Source organism: Columba livia, chromosome 3, assembly GCF_036013475.1.
Source record: "Columba livia isolate bColLiv1 breed racing homer chromosome 3, bColLiv1.pat.W.v2, whole genome shotgun sequence".
Lineage (NCBI taxonomy): Eukaryota > Metazoa > Chordata > Aves > Columbiformes > Columbidae > Columba > Columba livia.
The window spans coordinates 52,250,576-52,272,792 of NC_088604.1; the positions used below are offsets into that span (position 1 = coordinate 52,250,576).

The 22,217-nt window shown below is 39.7% G+C and overlaps 1 protein-coding gene across 3 annotated transcripts in view; it reads left to right on the forward strand.

Moving 5' to 3' along the window:
* SLC35F1 (solute carrier family 35 member F1) overlaps nucleotides 1-22,217 on the forward strand; it is a 240,972-nt gene that overhangs the window by 128,805 nt on the left and 89,950 nt on the right. For all 3 annotated transcript variants that reach the window (XM_065056742.1, XM_065056741.1, XM_065056743.1), the window contains exon 2: nucleotides 6,097-6,272. In XM_065056742.1, the coding sequence (XP_064912814.1) occupies nucleotides 6,097-6,272 (176 nt within the window). The remainder of the gene's footprint in view (nucleotides 1-6,096; nucleotides 6,273-22,217) is intronic.

The following is a 22,217-nucleotide window of genomic DNA, read 5'->3' on the forward strand; positions in this document are numbered from 1 at the left end:
CACTTCTTTTATATAAACACACTAAAATGCACTCAAGTAAAGAAGCTTGGCAGAATCACAGTGCTGTGACAGACATCATCAACTTCTGTATGGCATAGCAGTAATCAGTCTCTAAATGAAGCATATCTGTTTTTTCTCTTTTCAAATACACACTTGGAACATTTGGAGCAATAACTCTGTGTAGCAGTCATTACCATCACAGGGAAAGTGTGGTCCTGCCTACAAGCCCAGTCTAACAGTGCTTGGAGCAGGCTTTACAGATGTGTTACTCTAATGAAATCTCAGCTCAGGAAACAGACTGTTAATCTCTCATCTGCTGGAGCCTGTGGCATGACGAAGGATTAACACACTTCATGGTGAGGATTAAAAATAGTGGTAGCCTCTCTTCTTTACCTTCTGAAGTACTCTTTACCTGATTCAGTGGGGACCTATCAGTGGAAAGAGACCAAATAAAGTACGAAAGAGAGAAGAGAAATCAATTAAGCTAAAAGAAAACTGACATGGAGAGTGCTTTAAAACAGGATTTAGTGTCAGAATAAAACAGGCCTGGATGTTTAAATCACTTGGCCACCCCTTGCATGTCACTGATTCTCCAGCATACAGCAGCTGTGATTGTGTGACCACTTCTGAATGTTGCACTGCATTGATTTTGTGTTGTGAATAGTGTTTTAATGTTCTGGAGAGAACATGGAAATGAACTAATAGTCAAAGATAAATGTTTTTACTTTATAAAAAATAATTACAGGAAAAATTGAGGATAGCTGTTTAGTACTTTATATTATGCCAGCTTGTATGTGCTAGGAACCAAGCACTAATGTCAGAGTTCTTGATATGAAAGTATCTGCCTTCAGAAGTTTCTGGTGTTATCATGACTGATAAACAAGGAGATGCTTGGAGGAGCAAGGAAAAATGATGCACAGCAACTACCAGCCCAGGCATTTAAACAGAATTAAATGGCTCCCAATGCAAAAATGAGGGTTAGTCTTCTGTCTCCACTTCTAAAGAGGCAATAAATAAATATTATTTAATTTCTGTTAGAATATAATGAAAAACATGTGATTGATGCCTAGCAGTGTGACTTTCAGAGGTTTAGGAGTAATTCTGATCTACTTCTTACTGCAAAGTGCCCATCTGAACAGATAAACTAGCAGGTGTGGCTGCAGTGAAATGGATTTGATTAGTTCCAATGCAGGATTTTAATTCAAGAAAAAAAAAAAAAATCAAGGAGAATGCCTCAAATTGGTGGTTTACAGGAGAAAAATGTCTTCTATTTGCTCTGTATTAGTGAATGACTGATAGAATGCGAGGAAATGGCCTCAAGTTGTGCCAGGGGAAGTTCAGGTTGGATATTAGGGAAAATGCCTTCACAGAAGGGGTTGTCAGGCACTGGAACAGGCTGGCCAGGGAAGTGGTTGAGTTGCCATCCCTGGAGGTGTTTAAAAGATGTGTAGATGAGGTTCTTAGGAACACGGTTTAGTGGTGCACTTGGCAGTGTTAGGTTAACGACTGGACCTGATGGTCTTTTCCAACCAAAATTATTCTATAATTCTATGCATTCATGAGATCAAAGCTCAGAGACAAAGATGAAGATCTTCCCCTGTTTTATCTTGGCTTGAGAAGATGCTGTTTATCTTAGTGAGGAAAAATGGGATTTTTTTAAGAATTCCTTTATTTTGATTTAAATACAGTACAGGTAGAGAAATAGAATAGCACTCAAGTAGAGAGGAATTGGACCCTGAAAGGTAGAAAACCTCACTTTTGTAAAGCGTCTTGTAGTGAGACTCTTCTTGGTGTTCTGTTTGAAGGCCCTGAAACCATACAGCTTTTCTTCACGATATCAATGAATGTTGCTTCCTCAGTGCATGATTGTAGTACTGAAGCCAGCATGATAGTACAAAGGCTTAGGGAAGAAATCATCTTTTGCGCCAGTATTTGCATGGTAGAGAGTATGAAAACCAACAGGGAAAGAGTTGCTGATAGCAGCCATGTTGCATATTTGAACACTATTATGATATTTAGGAAGGATACTAATGAGCGCTGGAGACAACAGCAGTGAGTTATTTGCTTTTTGTTCAGTCTAAAGGAATTAGTAGGTTTTCCACAGCCATGGAAATCTTCTTTTCAATATGTGCTTACTGCTGCTTCTTAAAAAAGAACAAGTATGTTATTATTCTTATCCAGGTATTAAAGGCTCAGAAGCTAAGACTCTTATATTATTAGATCATTGTTGCCAGGAAAAATGAAATACAGGTAATGCTGTCAGGCATTTTCTATACAATTCAGGCATCTTACATGGGTTATTAGGGTTATCCAAACATTGTATTATTCTTTGTTGCTGCTGATGTTGTCACTAATTAATACAAATAATTTAAGACTCGTTTCTACTTTTCTGCTTGGAGAGAGGTGAATTGTTCTCTTCCCTTCACCCTAGGCAAAAATCAGCATTTTATTGATCTTGTGCTTTGGTTTCTCTCATTTATTGATTTCACTTGTTTCCCATGGTAGTGGTTAGCATTGGTTGCAGCCTATACCCATGAGAGAAGGTGAGCATACCAAATCTGTGCCACTATGTGTCATTCCCATCTGCAGTGGACATATCTTTAGGTATGGCAGGAGAGTTAATGTGGGCATGAACACTCTTAGGAATAACTGTACTGTGTAAAATGGATCATCTTTGCTTGAAGTCTGAGCACTTCACGGACATTTAAATTAGTTCTGCTTAAACATCTAACTTATGCTACTTATTTCACTGACAAGATAAGAATAAAAGAAGACATATATCTTTCTATGTCCTATATCATCTGTGGAACTTTAAACTAAGTTCTAACTGGAGGAAGAACACAACAGCTTGTTTTCAGAATTAGTTTTCTTACATAATTAAAAATACTGAATGTGTGCAAAAAACAGAGACAAACAGTACATATTCAATGTCATTTATACAGTCAGTGTCTTGAAAGCTGGTGGCATTGACAGTACTACTTGCACTGGTGTTCCACAAAGTCTTTTGCATTTTTTACATTCTGTTACTATCTAAAAGACAATTTTTACTTAAAGACTATTTCAAGCTACAAAGATTATACTCTTATCCACAACTAACCGTTATCTGCAAACGTGGAGGTGTTCAGGTTCATAGTCTTAATTCTTGTCCATGTCTGTTTTTACTGAACTCCTAATTACCCTTTGTCTTCATTGATGACTTCATTGATGACTTCAGTAATACAATAGCGATAGCAATTTTTGACGTATTTTGCAATTGACAGAGGAAATAGAGATCTATTCTAAATTAATTCTTAGGAAGAAGATCATAAAATCTGAATTACCTTGAATTACCTACTTTGTTGTTTGTTTATGAATTTTAAAAGACAGAAGCTGCGGACAGGCTACATATATATATAAGGCTGTAGTCATCTGCTTGAACTCTTTAGAAAAACTTGTAGATGTGGTTGAATGACTTGCCAAAGAATCAACTATGTAAAAATGTCTGGTTTATAAATTGCAAAATGGCAATGACAGAATCAAAAGGCACTACAGCGAGGGCTACAGCTACCATATACAGCCTGAAAAATTACCTGGTTTGTTGGTTTTTTTTTCTTTTGTTTCTTTGTTTGTTTTTTTTTCTCTAGGTTGGATTTTTAATACAGAGGTCAGTACTGCCTGGTTAGGCCTGGTGACACATCTGAATATAGAGAGCAGAGATAAAAAAGTTATGCCTTTTCTAAGACCTCATCAAACTTCACACCAGTCTGAAAAAACAATGATTAGTGATGTCGAACAGCTAACTGCCATATGGAGGAAGAAATATACTATTGGGAAAATCTTTTAATGAGTGAGGATATATTTAACTTTCTGTAAATCTAAGTAGGATCCAATATGCTTCATTCCAGAACAGATGTAATACAACATACGCTAACAGGCATAGCTGAAATACAGGGAACAGCTAATAAACACCTGCATCCCCTGCAAGGCAGACAACACATTTAGAGACACAGGTTTGCAAACATTTAATTTACTAATGAAATAAACCAACAAAAACTGCAGTAGGCAAGAGGACAGCCCTGTGTGAAACTTCATTGCAGTAGAAGGCTGTAAGAAACATCCAAATAAATGAAGAACTTTAAACAAGTTTACAAGATTAATATGTGGATTTAAATTGCAGTCACTATTTGAATTTCCCATTCCACATCAACAGCACAGCAGGTAATGGCAGGAACTGGGGGTCCACTATTTTGACAGCATTCACAACGTAGTCTCAGGTGCTGTCTCCAAGCAGTATGTTTGTTTCCCATGGTTATGTTTCACAGCAGAGTGAGTAACGTGAAAGTGGAGGCAGCAATTGTGGAGCCTTACTTGCTACTTATCCAGCAGTCTCCCGTGGAAACAGGGGTTTTAGCACAACTAAGTTGTTCTGTTGCTGTGTCAAGCTGTTTGTCAGCAAGGTATGTTAGTTTAATATAACTACCCAGCCTTCTGTGCTTTCCAGTGTCTCTTTGGTTGAATCACGTCATGACTGACACTGAGACACATTAGTGGGAGGATTGTTTATGAAAAAAGGGAAACAAATTTGACACTTGAGTTTACCAGGAAAGTTGTTGTGGGAGCACAGATACTCATTGCTGCCGAATACACGCAGCCGAGGTCAGGGAAATCTGTCAGGGAAAACAAAGCATCCTTGAAGCAATTTAGTTTTAACTGTCTGGCAGAGGAGAACACCCATGAGTGCTGCCGTCCTTCCCCTGCTCCCTCAGGACTGCCTGATCCCCATTCCTTGTACCAGGGTCTAAGGAGACACTGCAGAGTGTGCTCCTCTCCCACCTTCCCCTCTCCCTCGTGGGGTCCTCCAGGGACCTACAGGCCCTCTTTTCTGGAGATCTGGTGACAGTGACAGCAGCAGCAAAATGTCCCCTTTGGATGTCCTTTGGCTCTCACTTGCAGTCATCATGTTTGCTGCTCTTCCAGGCCAACACTTTGGTGTTCTGTGCTTCTGCATGGGGAAGGTGTAGCTGTGGAGCAGGCCTGGTCAGCATGAAAATGCTGACACATGGGCAACCTGGGAAACCTCTTCAGGGTAATTTCAAAATGCACTTGTTTCTGCGCTGTGAGTATAGGAGATCCTGTGACAAAAGTTGGAAAAGAAGGATTGTTTCTACTGAGTTGGGCTCTATGAGTTGTATGAGAAGAGTAAAAGTGATAAAAATAGTTGGAAGGGAAAAGGATATCACTGAGAAGAATGACAAAAGGACATAAAAATAATATACACTGTAAAAGGGTGGGCTTTCAGATATAGCAGTTTCTTGAGTAAAGGAGAAAACTACATGAAGACAGAGAACATGCACAAATGGAGCAACTCCTGGAGTCCTGTGGGGAGAGAGAATGAGGAACATTGTACTAGCGGAATGCAGAGGAGGCTAGAAATCAAAGTGAAAAAAAGCAGATCAGAACAAGAAGCTGAATCAGAAAATACATTTTTAAGAACCAGAAGGAGACAAAAAGGGAAAAAGTGGAAGCTCCTGTTCCCATCAAACAAAAGGGGAAGCGGTGACAAAGATGAGAGAACAGATGCATATATTCGCATGGTAAATGGAAAAGCTTGTTTATACAATGAAATGGAAATTAAATGAAGGGAAGGAAGTTATACAGTAAATTCATGTTGATGGTGAAACACTATAAAATCCTTTCTCTGCTTTTTTTTCTGTGGTTACTAAGTCCTGGAAGAGCTGGGATTCCTGCTCTATCTGAATGATACTCCTGGGTATTTCTGTTAGGGAGATGCTCAAAGGAAACAGTGCTGTATTTTGGTTGATTTAAACAATCATTTATCCTTTGTGAAATGCAAAATTAAATGGCAGAGATGTACCACCTGCTGTTGCTTAATATGTGAATAAAAGCTAGTGTGTTTGGGAATGTTTAAGCCTGTGATAAGAGCAGAAATAATGGAAACATTATGTCGGCTACGCCCAGTAGATCCCTCATTGACTGAAGCATCATGTTTCCCCCCATGTCTTAGCACTGTCAAAGATGATTTCTGGAGGAGGATGAGCATTTCTTGCTTGGAGAGGAGGCAGAGTGTTTTATGTCTGTTTTTCTCATTCCTTCTAGGGATCTCTTGCTGTCTGTGGCGCTTGGCCAGGTACTCTCCCTCCTTATCTGTGGCATTGGTCTCACGAGCAAGTATTTGTCAGAAGATTTCCATGCCAACACACCTGTTTTTCAGAGCTTCCTCAATTATATCCTTCTGTTCTTGGTCTACACAACTACACTAGCTGTCAGACAAGGTAAGTGTCTCTCTGAAACTGTTTTGTAGAAAATAGCGAGGATAAAGGCTTTTGCAGAATAACAACAAGCAATGTGATTTAGACACATATCCCATTAACATTTTTTACATATTTACATTACCTAGTAATACATATTGGATGAACTGGAAAAAAAAATCTTCTTTAGCAAAGAACGAATCAGAAGATGTCAAGGATAGTGGTGCTACCTAAAAGCAAAAAGAAGCATCGGTACTTTTGTCTTCCTAACTGTTCTTATGGGAATGCTCCTCTTACACCTGCCACTTTGGCACTACAACCACACATTTGGGGTTCATTTTAGATTTGACTGCATAATGTGCTGGGAAATATTAGTATGCTTCACATCTTATGTAGGCTGACGAGAATTCAGATACAAACAAAGAAGAGCTTGCTAGTTCTTGTTGCTGATCAAGGCAATTCAATAGTTCACCTATTGTTAGAAAAAAATAGCAGCCAATCTTTAACCATTTGGAAGTAGGAGATGAAGGGAAGGAATTCGGGGTGCTGTCTGGTCAGAGCAGCTTTGTGACCCTGCCACTGCTTTGCTACAGGATCTGTGGAACTGATCTGACCTCCAAAGTGAGAAAATCATTCAAGTATGCTTTGGTACCATGTATCAAATGATCCTCTGTTTGACAGTCTATATATAACACAGGGGTTTTGTGCTTTTCCTGCCTATCCCTCCCTTCTTTGAGATTTCATGTCTAGATGAGGTGTGGGAGGTAAATGCATTTAAGTACATTTCTCACCCACTCTCTTTTTTTGGTAATCATTTTATTTAGTCACCTTCACAGAACACATGGATTAGAAGCAAAATAAAAGAGCGAAAATATTATGTGCTTTCCTGACTCTGCTCTCCTGACACAAAGAGAGAAGCGCTCTATGGAGTAAACGAACTAAGAAATTTATTAGGCCATGGTACATTAATTGGTATGGTGAAGGGTTTACGTTTTCTTACAGGAGCAAATATTTTTGGTTTGTTCTTTGATGTTACATCCTTTAACAATTTGGGAAATATCCTGAAGCATAAGTTCTTCCCTCTTAGTACAGTCTTGTGATACAATACTATGAAGTGTTCCGAAACAGCAAGGACTTCATTTCCAGGCAAAAAATGAACAGTCAAAAACATACCATGGTGCTCCAGCACAAAGCACTTAAGTGTATTACAACTTACGTTTTATAAACCTTGGTCTCCATTGATGTTTTTCAGAAGCAATGAAGACCAATCTGCAGAGGAAAAGTCAACTTCACAAAGCTCTTACATAGGGAGAGATTGCAGTGTTTTGTTGTATTAGTATTTCAGATTGTGTAGGGGGAAACATCACCACATGCTTGGCTCTGCAGAAGGTTTAAAATGTGTATTAGTAGCATCTTTCTGGAGAACCATGTTTAAAAATAATTCTTGTGAGTGCAGGATTGCCTATATGTTCCCAAGTTCTGTTCCAGAAATGTCCTTCTTGGGACTGATTTAGATATTGTGGGGGTCCAGTCCCTATGACTTTTAAATAGGTTTTACTTTTTTGAAAATTCTAGCTTGTGAGAGGATATATGGACCAGCATACTGCTGTGCATTAAAGGGGTTTATTTAGAACAATGTTTGACACCTGGTGTATATTGACATTTCAAAAATGCTGTCAAGCATTGTTTGACACATATGAAAATAGGTATTAAAACTGTACTTTACATATAATTTTCTGAATCTGTTTAAAAATGTAGTGGTGGACTAAAAAGTATTTGTCGGAACTATCTATTGTGCCAGTAAGACATGTTTGGAAAGTGAATGGGGAAAGTGTTATGGATACATGAAAAATATTTTGTGCACAAGTGAGGGGGGTTAGGGAAGGTGTTTGAACAGGCCTGCAGTTGAATATGGATCATACAAACCATGAGAGGACAGTGTAAAGGGTACCAATGGTGTAGGCTGGAAAAGGAGCTGTCAAAAAAAAGAAAGATGGTTTGGTCCAAAAAAAATCCAGAACAAAATTAGCTACAGAAGCAATGAAAGCAATGATCAGGCCCTCAGCATAACATTCCTGCTGAATGGTGCAGCACTACACAGCCAGCTCATTTACTCGGCATTTAATATTGCCAAGTGATTGAGCCTGACATTGTCTTTTTGCTTGTGTATTTATTCAAATTCATTATCTGTGTTTGTTCCACTAAGGCAGTTTTTCTAGCAGTTCTAATCATTTGGCTTCGTTAACAGATGGAAATCACACAGTAATTATATTAATTTTATATGGGATGATTCTGTTCTGAGTGCTGGGAACATCAGAAGGCTTTTTTTTCAAGTGCAGTTCTCCTACTCTGTATGCAAGATTTAAGATTCTTTAAATTATCTCCTTTCTCCTTCAGAAATCAAACCATCATGAGTTGGCTGCTAGTCAAAAATAACTGCATCTCTTTGTCTTTTCGTTGCTTGCTTTATCTCTGGGGTTTTTGCAGAAATGTACTGGCTGAAGCAGTTTTCGCTTGGGGTGGCCAAAAAAACCCTTAATTCACTGTAGGACTGAAAACTATAATTTCCTGAGACATAAGGGATGCCTCTTTCTTTAGCGGCTTCTTCCAAATTTGAATTTACTGTGGATTCCCTTTGACTTAGCTTTCCCTTACTGTTCATCTGTTCGCCCTATACAACCTCCCTGAGTGATACTGAAAAGGCAGAATTTGCACTGGTCCCTGAAAATCATTGTTAGCAGGTGATTAAGGCTCCTGATTCCTGAGCTCCTCTGACTAGAGCCTTCTGCAGTGAATGCCCAGCTTCCAGCAGCTAAGTTAGTCCATGAGCACCAGCAGCTTCCACTACAATTTTATATTGCGGCTTGAGATGGTTTTTTTCTCCAAAATATCTCCAAAAATGGGTGCAAAGATTAGGGCTACCACCTTGCAATGGATCCATATGTGATCAGACAGTGCAGGAGGTGCACATGTCTTGCAGGTGCCAGAATCTCTGAGTACTTTTAAGCTTCATTTCCCTGGGAAGGAAGGAAGGAAGGAAGGAAGGAAGGAAGGAAGGAAGGAAGGAAGGAAGGAAGGAAGGAAGGAAGGAAGGAAAGAAGGGAGGAAGGGAGGAAGGGAGGAAGGAAGGAAGGAAGGAAGGAAGGAAAGAAGGGAGGAAGGGAGGGAGGGAGGGAGGGAGGAAGGAGAAAGAGAGAGAGAAAGAGAGAGAGAAAAAGAAAGAAAGAAAAGGCTTATCCTGTAGCTCTAGGTAGGGAACCTGTTTAAATGCAGTAAAAGTGGACTCAACAGTTTTAAGCAGTGATATTCATATAAGGCTTTTCATCATTATTGCAATTTTGTTCTCATGACCAGAAATCAGCAGTACCAGAAGAGTCACAAGAACATCTGTTCTTGTGAGATTTTCTTATGAGCCTTACAACCTGGGTACTACTCAGGTAGCAGTCATGAAGAGGGAAGGAATTTGGCCAAACTGTTTTTTTCCTGATGCAAAATCCAACCAACTTTTCTACCACTCGAATTCTAAAGTTTCTGTCAGATGATGAGTGTAGTATCAAAAAAACTCTCTCTTTTATTCTGGATGGCTTTGTGCTCATTTAATTTTTTTTTTTTTTTTTTTTGCTATATGCAAATTGAAGTTGAATGTATTATTTCCCCAAAGAGGTGAGTGCAGAGGTTCTTCACGGTTATGAATGCGCACCCTCAGGCATACATAGATGCCAGTACCCATTTACCCACAAATACGTATCCACTAGAGCTTCCAGTCCAATGCTCATTAATGCACCACTGCTGAGGTCTGAATATAATTCTCTAGGAATTTTCTTTGTATGAGAACAATGCTTTAAAATTAATGTCACTAATGCAGCATTGTAAGGCAATGAATGTCATTATGTTTTATCTGGCTGGTATGCTAAAAATTTAATAGGTAATGAGGACCTCCCTCAGTTCTTTCTCTTGAGGTAAGTTCCTTTCATGCCTGTTGTTTTCACAGCCAAAACTTGTATTTGTCTATGGTAACACCTATGAGTTGAGAAGAAGGTTTTAACACATATTATCCCAGCTCAGTCCCCCCATCGGCAGAGGATTCTGCTTAGCAAAATCTTGTCAAAAAAATTCCAGATACTCCTTTGGGTTGTGTGTTGTTATTAACTGAGGAAAAAAAAGAAGCCTTGGCTATCAAGAAGAAAAGCCTTCTCTCAGTGAAATGGAGCTACGGGATGTGGAGCTAGTGGAGATTACTTTTAACACCTTAAAAAGCAGTAAGTGGGAAATTGCCCATAGTGGACCAGAAGGTGTTAATTACTAACAGTCAACATGAGTGCAAGCCTCAGCAGCTTGCCACCAAAAATAAATTACTTCTAAAAGCCACCTCACATATGCTACAAATGAAAACAACACATCTACTAGACATCATTTAAAAAACCAAAAAATCTGAAACTGCTATTTTTTTGTTGTTATTCTGGAAAACAAGAAACGAGGAAGCAGTAGAGATCTCTTTTGAACAGAAGGGACCCATAAAGCCTTAAGGGGCCAGATTCTGTGAGAGAAAGCTCCACATTGCAAGCTGTTCCTTTAATTTGAGTGCAACAAGTTACCAAGTATTTTCAGCCCCCCATTACTAAGGGCTGGCAATAATTTGCTAATTCAGAAAAGGTTTTATGAATCTGTGCATGGATGAATTCTGCTTTTAGGCTAAGTGATGAAGTTATAGCATATGTCAACGAAAATACAGTCTTCCCTAGAGTAAGTGTAATGTCTTAGATTTGACATATAATCAGATGTGATCCGTGCCCCTGAGTCAGCTAGAGAGTCCTGTGAGACTATTAAGGATTGCAGTACTGTTGCTGGAACATAATTTTGTAGGCATTTCTATCTAGGATTGGTTTAGGACATTAGTGTCTCAGTCTTATGTAAATTCCTGATTTATCTGCTATTCAAATCTGTATCTCCATTTAGATACATGAACACTGCCCCCCCCATTCTTCCTACTTCCCCAAAACTGACTGGACCAGGCTGCCTGAAGCAAAGCAGAGCACTATATAAGAGTTACTCTGTTTTACTGCAGTGCTCATCAGCTATTTATTGAATGATAGAAAGGGTAAATGTCTCTTTTATTACTCAGTTTCATTCTACTAGAAACATTATATTAACACAAAGCTAGCATTATGCACTTAACTTGGGCAGAGGTGCCAGAATTTCTTTGATATTAACACCTTTTTTTTGTCAACTGCCCATAAGAACATACCTCAGAGACAAAGAGAATACATGATTTAAGCTGATCAAACTGTAATATATTAGATATAATGTACTTTGGGCAGTATGTGTTGTATCATTGAGATGAAATGTCTTCTGGAAAGGTATTGATCCCACCAGCATTTTCAATGAGAAGCCTTCAGAAATATGGGACTTTCTGTTCACTGAGCATGACAGGGAGTATTTTGATTAGAAAAAAATGCATTTCATTGTCGTTTGGTTTCCTAAGTATGCTCATGCCTCTGCTGTAGAACAAAGAGCTCGGTTACCCCTCCAGTGTTGAATAAAACCTGCACAAGCTGCAGCCAAGCAGCTTCATGGTCCTCTCTGCCTACGACAGAAGTGGTCCTCAGTCCCTCAAGGTGACAGCCCAGCCCACACCATGGCCTGCAAGTGCGTGGCAGATGTCACCAAGAGTGGCAGGGTTCCCCTTGAAGCACGGAGGACAGCACGTCGGGCTGGCCCTCCCGCTGCAAGGGGCCGGGCTGATGCTGGGCTGTGAAAATGAAACACGGCAGCGAGCATGGCTTGGGACCAGTGAAAAATAATGACCTTCAGGTCTTTGGTATTCACACAGCAGCACTGTGGGATTTCCCTGCTGTGCCATGCTTTGCAGTCTGCAGTGTACTTTCTCCTAATTACTCTGGGCTTCTAATTAGCGATGCCAAACTGCGTGGGATATATTTATTATGAAAATGGTCAGCCAAATGGTCCTTTTGTCTGGGATTTGAAAGAGCTCTTTTCATATTCAGAGGGAATTCTGCACTTCAGGAGAAATGAAACTAGAATGCTGGGTATTTACAGACACTGCAAATAGCATGGATCTTTTTTGTAATGTGTAATTTCCTGGTTTAGATACCATGCTCACAGGAGCAAGAATTATGAAGTGTTACATGTATAGGATTTGCCTATCACATCATGGACACCAGAGCAAGCTAGTTAGAAAAGAACAGTCTGACTAAAGCCAGATTCCTGTTCAGTCCCATTTACATAATCATTGTGTTTGTGTTTGAATTTTCCCTCTACTTTCAATTGAGTTCTTAAAATTTCCTGCTGTAAAATGCTGAGTGCTGCTGCTCTCCCTACTGCATGAACCTTTATTATTTTGCTCCTTAGGTGGTTGCAGTTCAGTGAGGTGATAAACTTTTGCTGTTTTTATAGTTTCCCTACAGGATCTTAGGATCCTATTCTTTGTGATGATAGTTTCCCAAAAGCACAGAATTTCCCTTCCCAGTCCAATGAAGTTTTCTCACGTTCTTTTCTGTAATACAGAAACAGATGCAGTTTCAAAAGAGTACAATTTATTCCACACAGCTGGTAGGAAGTCAGGGTAAAAAACAATAGACCACGTTCGTGATACAAAGGCAGGATTAAAACCAGTAGACATGACCTTTCTGTGGTTTGCTTTGTTTTGTTTTGCTGTTCCTAGTGGAGAGGTTGGGTGTTTTTTTTAAGTCCTCAGGGTTTTTCATTGTCAGGGGTCCTTGATACACTGGTCAGCAGACAGATGCTTTCTGCTTTGGCCCTGCTGTTCATTTCCACCCACACAAGGGACTGGGTAACTCAGGACATCTCAGGGCTTAGTCAGTTTTCATTGTCATCAGGTACGTTTTGCTTTGCCAGCTGTTTAACAAGGTACAAATAAACACTTACAGAGGGGAATCCTGGCCCCAAACACAGTGAAAATGTGTTGGCAGGTAAAATCTCAAAAGAAACCTCAGCAGTTTATTTCAGTGTTTTTATTTCTCAGTTTTGTGCTCCTTATTGTTAGGTTAGGCACCTGCTGTCCGAACTCACAGCACGTGTCCCGCGTTACAAACTGTGTATCCTTCAGTTACTCCTAGCGAAAGCAACACAGTCTATCTTGCATCATATGATTGGAATAAATCATGTACATCGCACAGCACATAAACTGAAAACTGGAAAGTACTGTTCCTTTAGGGAGCAGGTGGTGACAGTTAAACATGAACACTGTGTGTCATGGTTTAACAATACAAACACTAATACACTCATGATGACCCCAAAGCAATGAAGGCCAGGCTTAAGCCAACATTCATGATGTAGCATTCTCTGTAGTAGTGTCTCATGGTATCTGATACAGCTCATTCAGTCCAGAGATGCCTCTTTTTTTACTAGGTTGCTTCAAAATAGCTTTGCTGCTCAAAGGAGTATCTTTAGTGCCATCAGAGACAAAAGAAGTGCAAGAGGGCATTGAGTGAAAGGACAGGAGCACCTCATTTTTCCTGTCAATACAGACAAGAAGACACACACACACACACACAAAAAAAAAGGGGGGAGTACTGTTGCCATCTTTTTGACCTAAATGAGGAAATGGCAGGTTTTGTCCACTCAGGGAGGTAAATTTGTACTAAGGCTGCATGTGAACTAGGGGTACCTTTCCTTCTAACTAAGTCCATGGAGCATTCAAATCAGGCAGTTCAATGCACAGGTGCTCAAGTCACTCTCACTTCAGGAAGTTCAGACCTGGTCATGTTCCTAGCTGCCAGGTTTATGCCCTCAACCAGTTTCTTCTACAAATAGCATTCAGATTTGCACCATGGTTCAAAGACTGGTGCATCTTTCATGAGAGCAAACCTTAGAGGCACTAAGTGCAGTGAGCACAAAAGGGATGCCAAGCTTTAGGCTGGCCAAAGCCCTGGGTGAATGGACCATATTTGCATCAAGATGCTGTATCATGGCTACGAGGTAATGTCTGTACTGAATATACTACTTGACAATAAGGCAGTTTTACACTGAAAGTAAGTGTACATACAGTTTAGGAACATTTAGCCAGTGTGGCCATTCCATGCCTGTAAGTCCCTAAATAGAAACCAGAGGCAATAAAATGGTAGACAATGCAGCCATTCAGCTCACAGCTGCAACATCGCAGGTAGCTAGTGGAATTTAGCACAATCACAAAGTGATCACAGTGTGGCGTTTTATACTGTGATGCTTTTCTTGGTGATTCCAGCACCTATATCTGACACTTGGGGCAAATCTGCAATATATTTGCAAGCATTTATGTTTGGATCAAGATTTAGAGTTTGTTGCTGAGCCTGGGAAGCTCCCTCCTTGCACACTTCTCCAGGAGCCATGCCAGCTTTTCAAACATGGTGCTAATCTGAACACAAGTCCACGAGTACCTGTTTGAGAAGACAAACCTCATTACTAGAGGCAAGAGGGGGCAGGCTCGAGGAAACTCTGAAGTGCAGTTTGAATACTCATGCATCTTGCTGCTTGATTTGCATCCTTGTCTCAGCAGCTGCCATTAAGATGTGTTTGTATCCCAGATTCAGATAGGGGCACAGATGTTATGAGTAAAAGAGTCACGGCTTTTGAGAGTGCAGAAAGACAGGCATTGCATGGTACAATCCTGGAAGTGCTTGGATACCATGGCATTGAGCACATACCAAGCTTTGAAATTTGGTCCACAGTATCAGAGTATTTTGCAGGGGTGAATGTGGTTCTTGATAATTTTATTTGAGGGTAAAGCAGTTCCCTATCTAGCCAAGATTGCCTTAGAGTATGTAAAATAATAAATTGTCTCTTAAGGATGTGAGCTGAATCGCAAACCATTGATTTTCTGTAGAATTAAGGGATAACTGTCCTTTGTAGTGTAGTATACAGGTCTGACTCTTCTTCTTAATACATAAACATCTCGATTGCCATTTACAAAACCAACCATCCCTTCCTACCACAATGAGGGAAGTTAATGGTTCTGATAAACTAGTGTACCCTTGATCCTACAGCTGTAAGCATAATGCAAGGGTTGTCTCTGCCGCTTCATGCAGTATCAGTATTTGCCTGTGATTTATTGAATATTTAAACAGTCATCAGTTCAAGCAGCTAGCAAGGGTAGCAGGATCCACATTCAGTACACGTAGCTCCTGCATTCATACGGGAGATTTGAAGTGTGGTTACAAGATGATAACTGTATTGCCTGAAGGAGATAAGTCCCACTCTGCCAGAATGGTGCTTTGTGTGTAATTAGTGTAAAAATTCAGAGGAATAGAGTTTATCCTTGGAATCGTCTTTCTCATTAAAAAAGAATCATAATGAAAGAACAAAGCAGCCCCTGCAGTGAATTGGATTGTCTTCCTAAGTTTTCATTAAATCAAAGACTCAACAGCATCCCATTTGCAGAGCCCAGTTGTAAACTTGCAGCAAAAGTCGCTGTGAAGATCATGTCCTTTCTGAAGGTTTGGAAATGCAGTATATTTTGTTTACATAGAAAACAGCCCACCTCTCCATTTTATTTTTCTGATTTCATTAGCTTCTAGTAACAAGATCATGCTGGGACAGAGGAAAGAGCAAAGAATGTATGCGATGCTTCAGGTAACTCACAGACACAACTATAAAACTTAACCTAAGTAAACTACCTTTTCCAAAATGAGGACTATGAGACAATATTAATCAAGGAAATAACAAGTTATGCTAGTGGAAAAAAAGCTCTATTATCAACTTATTCTTCTGGTTCACACAATACCAAGCCATAGCATTAGCAGTTATTTCTTCTTCTTTCATCTCCATTATTGTAGGGTAATCCATATAATTATTGTTACAATTAAATATATCTTTTGGGCAAAAATATGCAAATATCCTATAAGTTTTTCCACCATTTTGTAAGCATGTTTTTTCCTTTATATTTGGCTGAACTGTTAGCCACTGGCATATGGTTAATTCAAACTCCTGTTGCATTTCTGGATGATAGTGTTGTAATAATAATTGCAGCTTCACCTGAAGAGTTGCTTACAAATTTAGCACTCGATATGCAAACTGCAGTTGTGCTGTATGCTCTCCGTTCAGCTCATAAGCTGCAGAGCACAGGCCGGAGCACCAGGTCACTTCTGGAAGATGCTCAGAATTCAGGGACCTGGGGCCTCACCTCTTGGCTGAGGCCACTCTTTGGCTTAAACTTTGCCTCATAAGCCCTGAGGATGCTTTAGGCCTAGTTCACTACTGAATAGAGCAGCTCAGGGTCATTAGCAGCTCTGTTAGAACCTCTTCCTACATTATCTTTCCTGATTTAGCATTGAAGAGAAAAGAAGGATAATATATGCCATCTAGCACCCTCCTCCATTTCTTGCACACATATCCCCTGATGGCAGGAGGAATCTTTTGAGGAAAGGTGGGAGCTTTGCTGACAGAAGTTGTGACCTCTCTGAATACACAGGGGAGGGAGAGACCATGTGTGTGTCACAGAGGAGCACTTATCCTTTAGTTTTCAGTAATATGACGATGATGGTCAGTTCAAAGGGAGGTTTTTGTAACTGTTACAGAAATACAGCAAATGAGGTTTCAAAGGAAAGTTACGCATTTGTACCTTTTCCAAGTTAAATATTCATGGTCTCGCTTCTGTGCAGCTACTAGAATATTTACACAATATAACTTGTCCACGCTTCTCTGAATATCTGTCTGCGATCTGATACCTGGTTTGGTTTTATTTAATTCTAAAGGAGGTTTTAATACCCCAAGGTGGAGGTGAACTTTCACTGCTGTAGTAAAATGGGTCTGCACTGATTTGCACCATCAATGATGTAGGTTGCATGTTCATGACCATGAATTATGATATATGTTGTTTGTTTTCATTACTATTTTAAATCTTGTTTGAACGTGTTCTTAAGTGTCCTATTAAGATTTCAGCTGCTTGGTGTTCAAGAGGAACAGCTGGTTAGTGCCCTTATTTCCTATGTTTGGCATGTAAGAGGTTTGGCTTCATTTTAAGCTATCTGTAGCAGTCTGCCCTTATGGAGTGGTCCTAAGAGTTTTTCCATGCACACACATAATTACTTACATGCACACACATATATACTGATTTACGAAAACCCCTATATAGTATTAGTAGAATTTATTTTTAGTATTATTTTACATTGCTTATCATCTCAAGATCGCAGTGAACTTCAGGTGTTCCTGAGCTGGGCTTCATGCTTATTTGGACAGGCATATGATAAGAAGCAGGGCATGGTGTAACCAGGAACATCTCATGTCCACTAACAGCTTTTTGTAACGTTTCACAGAGATGGAATGCCATAAAGTGGACAGGAGCTTGCCAATAATCATGTGAACCAAGCTGCCAGTGAGCTCTTCCTAGGCATAGCCCAAGGCAAATTCCTGAACGTGTGGACACTGATAAAGGATCATGTGGAGTCTTTTGCCACAGCATGTTGAAACTGTGGATCAAATGTTGTGTTAAGACAAAAGATGTCTTGTGTTAAGACTTTTGTGTTAAAACTGTATTCCAAAGCTGAAGACAGCAGCAAAAACATTTGAAGGACTCCAGTGAATTTCTGATGCCCTCATCACTGAGCCAAAGCTGATGTTGTAGAAATGCTTGTTGGGAACTAGTCCCTGCTAAAGCTGAAGGTAGGAATGGATTGAATGGACTTGGCCATTGAGCCAGGCAGCCAGCAGTCACTAGGTTGAAGTAATTGGGTTGAGTGCCTTCTAAGAAAACCAGCCAGCTGAGGCAGCAGGCTGCCAGGAGCTGAAGTTACAGAGTCAGCTTCACAGTCAGAAGTCTGAGTGAGAAAGAGCTTTTTAAGTGGAGACTGGAAAAGGTCCTGCCCTAGTGTACGCCCATACACAGGTATGTGAGGAACCCCAGCATGTCAGGTGGGCAAGGCGGAGAAATCATGTCAATGGAGAAGCAGATTGTACTAATGAGTGCATGCCCTGGTATTTTAGTTCCTGTTTAGATGAAAGTGTGGTTGGTGCATATCACTGTCACATCCCAGGGGACATGTTGCTCTTCCCACTGGAGTTTTCTTTTTCCTATGTCAGACTTTGCACCTTTCTGTAAGAAAATGCCCTACAGAGGATATGTAGGGAAAGTAATAATCACTAGAAGTTCCTAAGCAGAAGCAGGACTCTCAATCTGTTCTCAAGTTTTCTCCCCACACTGCAGCCGTAACACTGAATTTGCATGGATAGTAAGACTTGGGAATACTTGCGGATCTGCAGCGTGTGTTGGTCTGAGATCTGCCCACTCAAAACTACCTGCTTATTCTCTGGTGAATAGGGTATTAGAAATGTGTGAATCCAGTCATTTTTACTCCAGTGAAGATTTTGAGTATGTTTGTTTCTTCTATTTTTATTTGCTTAGAATATATAAAATAGGCTGTCATTATCAGAATGTCTCTGAAGTATGAAGCAAAATAAAACCGATAAAAACAACGTAGGGTTCTTTTTTTCTTTAAAGGCTATGGCACAGTGAAGAAAATAAATGTGTTGTTTCAAGGTGGGAGAATTCAAGTCAGATCTCAGAACAACTTGCCTTTAAGAAGACAAGTGACTGATACTTACGCATAGTAATTTTTTGAATAATATAATGATGGGTGAATAGAATCCTTTTTCAAAATAGAGGTCATGCTCACCAAGAGCTTTTCATAATGCAGCCCATTGAGATAAACATAAGATACAAGGCAATACAGAGGTTTGAACATGTACACACAAGTACTTCTTGCTGTATATATTTGCATTTCCATTAACAGAAATGCATGAGTGCAAGGAAGAGCTCGCAGAGTGTCTGTGAAAGAATTGCACCATTACTATGCCTTGACAATAGAAACATTTCTAGCAGGGCCGACTCATTTCATACATAGGTTGTATTACAGTGTCTGTGTTTGTAAGGATTGTATCCATGTCTAAAGCTGTGTAAAGTCATGTAATCTTTCAGCCAATTAATCTTTCTTTAAAATAATCTAGATGTAGAAACAATCTTGATTGAAAAGCAATGTGCTTGTTTCTTTTGTCAAGCAGTGAAGACAGTGATGGAAAAAAGAGGGGGCTCTAAAGTGTAGAGATGCCGTGTCAATGAACACGTATAGAAAAGCTATTCTAACCAAATGTACACGGCAAGCATTTAAATAGATGTTTATAAGCATGTGCACCTGAAATTCCAAGTTAAACAGTCTATTAAATACAAGCCAACTGACACAAGTAAGAAAACCACGTCTTTCAAATTTAAACAGGGTGTATCTTCCTAAAAGTTTCACAATTGCCTTCAGTTTCTGTTACATACCCACCTGAGCCAGTACAGCACCAGCTCATTCCTAATTGGAAGCTGCTTAGTGCAAATTGTCAGGTTCTATCGACTTTCCTACTCAATTTGCTCAAAAGACTCTGTTTTTCAGTCCTTGTTAATATATTTCATATTTTGTCAGTAATGTGATGAAATGTCATCTCTTTATTTCTAAATATTTTGAACAGTGGAGAAAAAATGGAAGTTCATTGTCAGCTGTCTCTGTCATATTCATTACAGAGGCATTTCTTCTCATGTGTTTGATGAAGTTCGTATTTATTTCCATAATTTCCACTAATACTACCATGGTGAGGGAACAGCCTATCTTCTGTTAATGACAATATTGAGATATAATCTACTTGAATATATTTCTTCAAAAAAAGTATCATAGTATTAATATTTTCTACTGTTGCTTTTATTTTGTACTTTCTTGGTATGTTTTATGGATTTAATCTGTTGTGTACTAAATAGTATTCAATGTACTTGACACATTATTGGTTATAGATGTAAGGAACACAGAAAAGAAGCAGACTTTTTCAAAAAACCCTGGATGTTGAGAGAAAGGTTGTTGGCAGGTCTAGAAAGCTGTAGAATTAAAAATTAGCAGGTAACGGGATAAATAGCACTGATGCTTGCCATTGCCATTTGCAGTCTCACAGACAAAGCTTCATATTTGTTAGGCTGGAACTAATTAGTTGTAGAAGTAAAATTTTATGTCTTTAGTGAAGGGTTAGTTATTGGTAGTGATTTTCAACTGTAAATCATATCCCATATCAACAGTTTAACTACAAAGTAGCATTCCAGAATAAGCCATTCCCTTTCAGTGAATTTAGTGAACTAATATCTTCATTACAAGTTATTTTCATTGCCTATTAACATTGCTAACTTCAAAGCAAGGACAGCAAATGTTTTAATAGATACACTGATAGTAGGTATTTCAGAGCTTTAAGTGATTGTGACAAAGGGCTTTTTTAATTTTCTTCCAAAATTATATCACCTAATGATAATTACATGATCATAAAAAGTAAAAAGACCACCTAAGTTAAACTTGCAGAGAGCATTGTGCAACCCAATTGAACCACCACATCAGCAGTCACCAACTACTTTTAAGATCTAGTGTTAGAAAAATATCTTCTAGAGATAATATACAGATGCAAGAAAGTATCTTGCAAGGGGCTCAATTAGATGATTTATATTTCTGTAAGTCAAACACAAACAGTGTTTCCTCTCAGAGGAGGGCACCATCTAGCAGGCAAGGAAAATATGAACGTAACAGAGTTTGGTGAAGCTTTAAGGAGACGTGGTCAGAGAAGGAGTTCTTAGGAAAGTTAGCAGACAACATCAGCAAGGTGGGAAAGCTCAGGAAATGCAAATATTTGCTCTGGAAACGGCCCTTGCGCCACAGGAGCATCCTTAACAAGAGGATTATTTTTGTTACATTGGGTCATTTGCAAGAGTGTTCCCACTAGCACTGTCGAAGTCCCTCCCAGAGACCTGCGGAGGCCATTCTTCCACTCCAGTGGTCAAGTGTTCCCAGCATGGGAGAGTGATACTCCATTAGCTGTGTGTCACTGCAAAGAGGATTTGAAACACCACTGCTGGAACTCTTGTTTTTGCTGGTTTGGTTTACAAAAGGAATCTGTGAAGGAACTGCTGAGGAAAGGGACTGCGGACAGGAGCACTTAGATGGAATAGTTCCTCAAGGATATTCCTGGAGAACTAATTTCGGTTTCCCCAACTCAGAATAGAACCAGAGTCACAAAGGGACATTACTCAGAGATCATCTCTTGTAAATTCTTTGAACTGCCACTCTCCAGTGGTGAACTGGCCTAGGGGAGCAGAAAGGATTTTGTTTCCATCATGTGGAAGCAGAAATCTGATTGCATTACATGTCTGTGATTTATCTCTGCTAGACTCAACAACTAGGCACAGGCTGTGATACCTCATGCCATGGATGTCTGTATTTGCTGATGACACAGTCTCCAGATGGTTACATGGTGGCTGGCTGTTTAAACGGTCAGATTTGGTTTTTATATCACAACAAAGCAGACCATCCCTATCCAAACTGTGAATTTGTGGGGTTTCTTTGGTAGTAGCTCAGTTTAAGGACAAGAGCTGATCACATCCCTTTCTAACTCCTGGACTCCCTCAGGAAAGAACAGGACAGAGAAAAAATGTATTTTGACCTTGTCCAGTTCCAGTTGAAAAGACAAAATGAAATTAAGGCTGAAATAGAGATGGCCATGAGTTTGAACACAGAATTTAGGTTTAGGACTTGGATGGACCGGGCAAAAGGCAAAGTGCAGCAGAAAGGAATTTACTGTTTTAAGTTCAGAACATTAATACCATATGATCTTCATGTATCCTTCTGAGCAATTTTGGAGACTGTATACAAAGAAATCTGTGAAGGGTTTACCTGAACAGACAAGCAGACATGTAAATCAAGAAAACAAAGCTGTAATGAGCAGTGGGAGCTGAGACCAAAACACTGACGTAGACGTGCAGAAAGCTGAGTGAGTCAGCATGCCTGGAGAACAGCAGTTCTCATCCCCTGCTTCATTTGAGAGCCTTGTGTTGCATCTGTGGTCGGAAGAATTCCCTGCTGATCCTATTTTTCCCTGTCATACCAAAATTGTTTTTAAGCTGCTTGTCCCTGCTGTCAGTGACATCCAAAGCTTTGTTTCTCTTCCCATTCC